General features: G+C 41.1%; 1 protein-coding gene across 1 annotated transcript; it reads left to right on the top strand.

Moving 5' to 3' along the window:
* The first annotated feature begins 265 nt into the window (after positions 1-265).
* Positions 266-8399, top strand: golga5 (golgin A5). Its single transcript, XM_059352970.1, has 13 exons — positions 266-479; positions 2169-2849; positions 3388-3594; positions 3677-3896; positions 3986-4109; positions 4208-4411; positions 5008-5178; positions 5410-5538; positions 5925-6023; positions 6113-6335; positions 7585-7684; positions 7773-7836; positions 7909-8399. The coding sequence occupies exons 2-13, from the start codon at positions 2177-2179 to the stop codon at positions 7987-7989; spliced, it is 2295 nt and encodes a 764-aa protein (XP_059208953.1). The 5' UTR covers positions 266-479; positions 2169-2176; the 3' UTR covers positions 7990-8399.
* Positions 8400-8628: the final 229 nt, after the last annotated feature.

Here is an 8628-nt window from a genome sequence, read left to right as displayed (position 1 = left end):
TGTATATCAATGCATTTTATTTAATTGTATTTAATTTTAAGATGATAAACATATGAGTGAATAAAATATACTACTTACCTCTGAAATATAGTGGGGAAGTAGAAAATAGCGTAAAATACAAAAACTAAAATATAAGTACCTCAAAATTGTACTTAAGTACAGTACTCGGGGAAATATACTCAGTTGCTTTCCACAGCTGTTTATTTAGGAGTATACAACAAGCAGGAGGCGGTGATGTGCATTAGAAAACTCGCTGGTTAATTTCTAATCAGGCTTCTCTCAGGTCGCTCTGTTGTGGGGTCCTTGCTGGCTGCGCTTCCTGGTCCACGTATTGAGAAGATCACCAATATCCTCTTTGACAGATAATGACATTTGACCGTGTTTATCCAGCCTGTATTTCTCTTTCATGCCCAGCAGTCAAACCCCGGCGGTAGCCAGCTGATCTCACACATCTGGACATCTTGACGTCGTTTCAAACGGTACGTTAGAGGCTTTCTTTCACTGACTAGCCAGCTAGCCTGTTAGCTTTAGCAGTGATGGAGTTGATCCTGAACCAACTGTGTTTACTTTATGATAGCGTTATTCCGGCTGCTGACGACTCATGTAATAGCTGTTTTATATCCATGTATTTGTGCCAGAAAAAAATGCAGTGTCGTTATAATGTCTAGCTATCCAGCTTTGGGTCTGTTGAGGTGTTTAGCTAGCATGCTAGCTGTGCAGAAATGTGTATTCACTGGAGATTTCAGTCCTGATCCTCCTCAGTCTCTGCTGACAAAGACTGGATGATCACTAAGTTTAGCTATGACCCTAATGGTATTTTGACCTCATCTATCAATCAGTTGTTGTCATTATGTTACCTTTATTCTGCCGATTAGGGTACCTCATATATCTGACAGGTGCTTAAGTGTCTGTCATGCAAGATTTCCCATGACTGTCAGTTTGCTCCTAATGACTTCAATTGTTATGTTTCTGTTTTACGTAGTGCTTTTTAAAAAATGAATATGTCTTTGGGGAAACAGAATAAAACCCAATCCATCTATGTAGTTTTAAAATATGGAACTATTTTTTTAGTTCATGTTAGCATAAAATTGCTGACAAATAAAGGATATCAGAATCAAAGTATTTTAACCCTCTGAACCCCAGTTTCCATTTCAGAGCATTTTTTTTGCTTGTTGCACATTTGACTCATTATGACCTTGTATTTCCCTGCAATATATAAGTCCTGCACGTCTATGGAAACAGCACAGTCATAGCCAGAAGTGGGAGCAACTCAAGAATGTCCGTTATGTAGTATAACACAGTTATAATGACATACATCATCATCTTTAATCATTTTTTATTGGAATATAATGGAATTTATATTTACAACACTTTTCCAAGTGGGGAAATGTATATATAATGTATATTTTTTTACATCCTGTACATGCAACCTCTCCTGTCCCCTCCCCTCTGCTCTGTGTAAACAGCCTGCTGCTTTGGCTGATTTCCATTGAATATTTGTCACGTGATCCCTCGTCTCAGCAAAATCAATCATGGCTTTCCAGTGTTGCTGAGAAGTGCAGAAATTTGTGTTGTTAAAGATGTTTTTAACAGAATCTAGTTATTCAAAACAATTTATTTTTGGTGACATCTTAAACTAGACATGTAGTATAAAGTTATTTTGACAGAAATTTTAAGCTTTGTTTTGGTTACTTCTTCTAACGTAAATGTTCGTAACTGATAATCAGTTGAAGGACGTGTGGAAAGATGTCTGATTTTTTACTCCCTGATGTGGATCTTGCTTTGGATGAAAACTGCTAATTTCATTACAGAAAATGATTTATTTTTTATTTTGTTATTTATGGTAGTAATAAGGGAGGGGCAAGAGCTGCTGTTTCAATTTCCCTGCCTAGATTTATTCTGCCGGTCTGTAGATTCAAGTGGTCATTTGCTCACCTTTACTTACTGACTTCTCTGACCCTCAAGGCAACACTATCCTTAGTTTTATTAGAAAAAGTTAGGAGAATTATATTGAAAGTCAGACTTTAAAATGAATTTTAAAATTACACTTGGTTATTTTTTGTACCCTTTAGCAGGGTAAATGTGTTGAAAGGCCTGAGCATCTTGGAAGCTGTCAGCAAGAAGGCCCATGTAATCCTCAAATTGTGCTGTTGTGTTTCTGCCATTAGGATACAAAATGTCTTGGTTTGCTGATTTGGCTGGGAAAGCTGAGGACTTCCTGAATAAAGTGGACCAGGGAGCTGCCACTGCCCTGACCAAAAACCAGTCGAGAACATCCTCCTTTTCGTCATCCTATGGAGAGGAATCACTTGTGAAACCCGAATATAGCACTTCAGAGTACACGACCCATGCAGCTGTGACACATCATGCCTATGTATCGTCTGATGACGCACCCAGCTTTATCTCTGCAGCAGCTGGCAACATTAAGAGATCCAGTGCTACCCTGCTGGCTGGTACCGCCAACGTGGCCAGTACGGCCAACATGGCCAGTACTCCATCCGCTTCTGGCAGCAGCCCCCCCAACTCTGCAAAGACCTCGTCTGGCTTTGTGAGGCCCAAAAAGAGCGAGCAGGATGTGGACGATGACATGCTTTTTGACTTTCTGAACAGCTCGGACCCTCCGGTCAGCAACAGGAGGGATTCGAGAAGGGAACAGGTGAAAGTGTCGGTTGCGGTTACTGAGGCCCAAAACCCAACACCTCCTCCTTCCACCACTCCTCACACCGTCCCCTCAGCCCCGTCGACGCCCCCCTCAACCCGGGGTGTATCCAGGGCCTCGAGCATGAGCTCACTGTCTGCTCACAGCCTCAAAACATCAGAGGAGAGCTCTGCTAAAGAACAAAGCCAAGGTTTGAATATTTAGACCCTTTATTTAACTTTAGTTTTCATAAATTATCAGTCAGTGTTGGAAACAGTGTTGCATTTCCTTATCCGAAAAGCAGAAAAACTAAGATAGAATATTATTCTGGTAATAATAAGGGGGAAATGTAACAATGTGTTTGAAATCTGTAATTTTTGATTATTATAACTGTGTGATTTTTGTTATGTACGCAGAGCTAAAGCGAAAACAAGTATATTTAAAAATGTATTTATTTTTTATTGTATTCATTTTTACCTTTCTTTCTTTATTTATTTTAACAAAAAACAGTCACAACAAATCAGTGTCTCTGTATGGAAGGCAGCATCTAATAACATTTTGCTTGAACAGATGGATACAGTGTAGCTTATACATACAAGGCAAACATAGCATGAAAAAAAAATTACAATAAAATTAAAAATAAAGAAATAGGAGGGTGCTGGGATTTGCCTTAGAGGAGAAACAGTTATGCTCAAAATTCTTTTCAGGCAGTAATATGTGACTGATATTTTTGTATGTGGCCACCACAGACACACCTGAGAGTTCAGACTCAGGCTTGGCTGTCCCTCAAGAGTCCATCAGGCAGGAGCCTCCTCCTCCTCCTCTTCCCACAGAGGAGCCGCAGAGCCACATCCTGTCCAGTCTGCGTCTGGAGAACCAGCTGCTGCGCAGTGAGGTGGCCTCCCTCAACCAGGAGATGGCTTCAGTCATCCAGAGAGCAAAAGACTTACAAGATGGTAAGAGATGAGACCAAGCAAAAACAATGATGGCCGACATTTCTGCACTCTAAACTGATTAAGTGGTTTTCCTCTCGTATAGAATTGAACCAGGCCCGTCTACGTGCAGACAGGTGGAACTCGGAGCAGTCTCAGACAGACCGGATGGTACGGGAACTTCGGTCAAAGGTTGATGACCTAACAGAGGCTCTCTCTGCTAAAGACGGTCAACTCGCCATCCTGAAAATCAGACTAGATGAAGCTGATCAGATGCTGAAGTCCCGCTGTGCTGCATTAGAGGAGGCACAGAAGGAACGGTCAAGGTAAACTTTTGTCACCACATTCTTTAAATAGACATCAGCTTTATATGAACAAGTTTGGATTTAACGCTTCAGTGTCTGTTTTTTTTTAGAATTATGCAAGACCACACAGAAGGGAGCAGCATGCAGAACCAAGCTCTTGAAACGATACAGGAGAGGCTGCGAGAGGCTGATTTGGCCGTCAGGAGGGAGCAGGACAGCTACAGGCAGATGCAGGTACCGAGATGCCATTCATCTTCCTTTATATGTGACACTTAAGTCTAGACTAAACACATGGAAATTGTGAGACTTCTTAACCCTGTGTTCCTGTGTAGAATGAGTTTGGCGGCCGCCTGTCCAAGGTGGAGGCAGAGAGGCAGACCCTCGCAGAGACGGTGACTGCAGCAGAGCGGCGAGCTGCAGAGGAGAAGCTCAGGGTCGACGACCTCCAGTCACAGCTGAAAAGTGCTAAAGCTGCAGCTGAGGCTGCCAAACAGGAGTTGCAAGACTACAAGCACAAAGCTTCACGCATCCTTCAAGTAAGTCTTACTGTCTTTTTCATTTAGGCTGCATTCAGAGTAGTGCCAGTAATTCCATTTAATTTGGTGTGTGTTTGGGCTGCAGTGGTCAGTGCCGCAGTGGACGCACAAGGAAGAATCTTGTCTAGCTGCTGTGAAATGAAGCTGCCGTCATGTGCAGTTGGAAATGTTGAGATGCTAAAACAAACAAGAAGATAAAGATTTAAATTTAACCTCTGCATTTAACCCATCCTTTAAACACACAAGTGAACACACCATGCAAGGAGCAGTGGCAGCACATTACAGGGTTATTATAGGGTTATGTGCCTTGCTCAAGGACACTTCAGTCCTTAACTTGTCAGTTCTGGGATTCCAACCCTTGACCCTCCAGTTACCATTCAAGATACAAGTCTGATTCCTAACCTCTAGGCCACAGACTGCCCAATAACTGGGTAATATAAGGTTTACTCTGCTACATTGGGATTATAGTTAACAAGCTATTTTAATGACACTCCACTGCCGCACAACCTTGTGGGGAATTGCCCCATTACAATATTGTTTTTGTTATGAGGCTTTTCTATGATCTTATACTGTAATTTTTTTAAATGGTCCTCTAGTCCAAAGAGAAGTTGATCAGCAGTCTGAAGGAGGGATCTGGTCTGGACACTCTGGATGGCAGCGGGACCATGGCTCTGGAGCTGGAGGACCTGCGTCACGAGAGGGAAATGCAGAAAGAGGACGTCCAAAAACTACAGGGCCAAGTGCACACACTTCGGATAGAAATACAGGTGAGATGTTCTAAATGGCAAACAGGATGTGTAAATTCAAAGTAATGTGATTCTGTATTGATCCCTGTGTGATTTACTGCTTCACTGGGAGGTTTGTAAGTGTATCTGTCTGCATGATGTGAGACGCTGTACCTGTACCTGCTGCAGAAACAAGTGTTTTCTGTCTAACTTTGGTTTAAGGTTGCAGATGTTGACTGAGCTGTGTAAGTGAGACATGTTTTTATCTGGCAGGATTTAGAGAATCAGGCTGTGACTGAGGCAGACTCATGGAGGGAGCAGCAGCTGCAGTTTGAGGAGCAAATGGCCTACCAGCACAGACTAAAGCAGGAGGTGGAGGCTGAGCTCGAGCGCTACAAACAGGTAAGGGGAGTGATGTAGGATGATTTCCTAAATTTACAACTATAGCCCATGTGTAGGGGTCCCTCTGAAACCTAAGATTTATATTTTGAACTTGTACTCTTCAAAACTAAGGAAGAAGGATTACTCTTATGGATATGTGTAAGCCAAACTTCTTATTGCTCTTTACTGGAAGAAAACAAGAAGACCAAGTTATTAACAAAATGGCATCATGGATGTTATGAGAGAAGATTAATTACATATTGAGAAGTAGAATGAATGTGTTACATAAAATATGTATTGCATTCTTTATTCTGTTAGAGATATTCTAACATAAAGCAACAGTCTTATAGTTTCTTAAAAAAAAATATATATTATACATATAAGTTTTTGTATTTTTCCTATTATAGGAGCTGCAGTATCTAGAGGAAGAACAACATCGAGCCAAAACCACTCTGCAGAGCAGAGTCAAGGACAGAGAGGATGAAATCCAAAAACTCAGGAACCAGGTCAGACACTTAATCATTAAATATCTTCTCTGGGGCAGACAGAAGCTTGGTCAGTTTGACACACAGTGACAAACATGATGTCCTTCCAGTTGACCAACAAGACCCTCAGCAGCAGCAGTCAAACGGAGCTGGAGAATCGTCTCCACCAGCTGACAGAGACGCTGATCCAGAAGCAGACGATGCTGGAGGCTCTGGGCACAGAAAAAAGCTCCCTGGTGTTTCAGCTGGAGCGCCTGGAACAGCAGCTGAAGAACTCACAGGGAGGACAAAGTGGAGGGCCGAGCATCAACATGAGCGGTCTGGAGGGACCAGGTAGGAGAGTTTTAGACGTGTTTCATTGCTGACTGTTTAAAGGGATAATTAAGATTTAGAAAGTGTGGTTGTATGAGATACTTAACCATAGTCAGGGTTTTACCTGCAGGACATGGTGTTGAGCAATTGGCTTCTCCATATCGTCACACTGTTAAAATAATCGCCTATGTCATTTTTTGTCAAAATTGGGGTTTTTTGCCTAAATCATCTCCTCATGATGCCGGCCACCTATGGTAAAATCACCTACATCCTCAGTTGATCAGATCATGTGATTTTACCCCCTTAAGATCATCACTTCGTTGACAATTTGCCACATTCATAGGCATCAGATAAGAACCCAGCAAAGAAGAGCTAGAGGGAGATTGTTTAGTTATCAGTTTAGTTTATCAGTGTTTTATTGTTGACACTAATATTGGTAACACTTTACTCTAAGGTGTCTACAGAAGAGTGACATGAGCGTGTCATAAACATGACATGGGATGTGTCATGAACATTAATGACACTTTGAAGTAACATTAATGCTCATGATACTTGTCATGTCATGTTTCAGACAGGCTTGTGTGACTCTTATGTAGACACCTTCAAAATAAAGTGTTACCATATCTTGCTTAAGTCACAAAGGCATGTTCAAAAAATTGCCTAAGTAATTTATTTCTCTCAAGTTACATAATTGGGGCGTCCCGGTGGCTCACACTGGTAGAACGCTTACCATTAAGGCCTTGCTGCGGCGGAGCCGGGTTCGAATCCGGCCTGAACTCCCTTTGCCGCATGTCTTCCCCTCTATCACCCCCTTTCTATCTGTCACTTTCAATAAAAAGCATGAAAAATACCCCAAAAAAAAAAAGTTACATAATTTACACACAGTGTTATTACTATACCAATAGCCATCCTTTGTTACAGCCTTTTTGAGTGAAATGATCAATAAATGTCATATGTTACACTTTTGGTGAAGTTTTTTGTGTTTCCTGCAAAACTTGAAAAAATGAGTTAGGCGATTATTTTAACAGGGTGACGATATTCTATTATTAGTAATGATCTAAGGTACACACAAAATGAAAAAGACTTCCCCCGGTCCAACAAGGTTATTTATTATGATCTGAAAAATACAGAAAATAAAACTTGATGATAAGGGGTTAAACAATGCTTCGATATATATTTTTTATTTATTTTGAAATTCCCACTTTATATTCACTCTTGTTGTTAAAAAGAACAGATTGTTTTTTCATTCATAATTGTGTTGTTTTTTTAGTGGCACGACAAAGAAACACACCCGTCCTTTTCAGCGATCAGGACAGTCCAGGAATGTACGGCAAAGTGCGCAAGGCAGCCAGCACCATTGACCGTTTCAGGTAACATTTCACTGTACTGTTCTATCACTGCACTATTTCCTGTGTGAGATTTAATACCCAGTAATAAACGGAAATGTTGTCATTTCAGCATCAGACTGGGTATCTTCTTGAGGCGCTACCCCATGGCCAGAGTTTTTGTCATTCTGTACATGGTGAGTATTTGAGTGGTATGTCATTTTTCCATCTTGATGAACGCTGGTTTTTAAAAACATTTATTTTCACAGGCTGTACTGCACCTGTGGGTCATGATCGTTCTCTTGACCTACACACCAGAAATGCACCATGGGCATCCAGGTGGAAGATAGAAGACTTGAATTTTACTGTTGGTATTAAAAAGGTTTGTTCTACGACCTTCAATGGTGAAAGGATGGTACAAGCTGCTGGAATATGGGCTCTGGGTCCTAACTCTCCCTGTTTTGCACAGAAATGCTATGACTTAAATACATTTCCTCTGATTTATTCTTTATTTTTTACAACTGAAGATTGATGGCTGACAGCTGCATTGCGTTTTAAAATAATGACAGAGTGATATATTGTATTGGTGGTCTGCCGAAAGGAAGTTAAATCAAACGTGAGCCCACATCTGTTCTTCTCCTCATCTGCTTTCAGACCTCTGGTCTCTTGAGAGATTGTATTTAACACTATGTAAAGAAATAATCTTTTAATAAACAAATTAGAAGAAACAACAAAGCTTGGCTATTTTCTTATAGATAATATTGGCCAAAAAAAACATACAAGGAGTGTTTCAAAGGTCAGATCAGTTTACTGGTCATGAATGCATTATGTGAAAACTGTTGTATAATGTACTCTGTGATTCTGGAGGAGCATCATCCATTCATTCATTATTCTCAACCGCTTATCCACACTCGGGTCGTGGGGGGGCTGCAGCCAGTCCCAGTAGATATTGGATGAGAGGCGGGGTCTACCCTGGACAGGCTGCCAAA

Source organism: Centropristis striata, chromosome 16 (assembly GCF_030273125.1).
Source record: "Centropristis striata isolate RG_2023a ecotype Rhode Island chromosome 16, C.striata_1.0, whole genome shotgun sequence".
In the NCBI taxonomy this organism is placed as follows: domain Eukaryota; kingdom Metazoa; phylum Chordata; class Actinopteri; order Perciformes; family Serranidae; genus Centropristis; species Centropristis striata.
Note: the sequence above shows the minus strand (reverse complement) of the source record. Positions and strands in the feature narration are given on the sequence as shown.

What these genes read in the sequence shown, in the direction of transcription:
- golga5 (XM_059352970.1), top strand. Translation starts at nt 2,177, where the DNA reads ATGTCTTGGTTTGCTGATTTGGCTGGGAAAGCTGAGGACTTCCTGAAT. An exon ending in CACTTCGGATAGAAATACAG is followed by an intron (nt 5,179 to 5,409) that starts GTGAGATGTTCT and finishes TTTATCTGGCAG; the next exon opens with GATTTAGAGAATCAGGCTGT. An exon ending in AGCACCATTGACCGTTTCAG is followed by an intron (nt 7,685 to 7,772) that starts GTAACATTTCAC and finishes TTGTCATTTCAG; the next exon opens with CATCAGACTGGGTATCTTCT.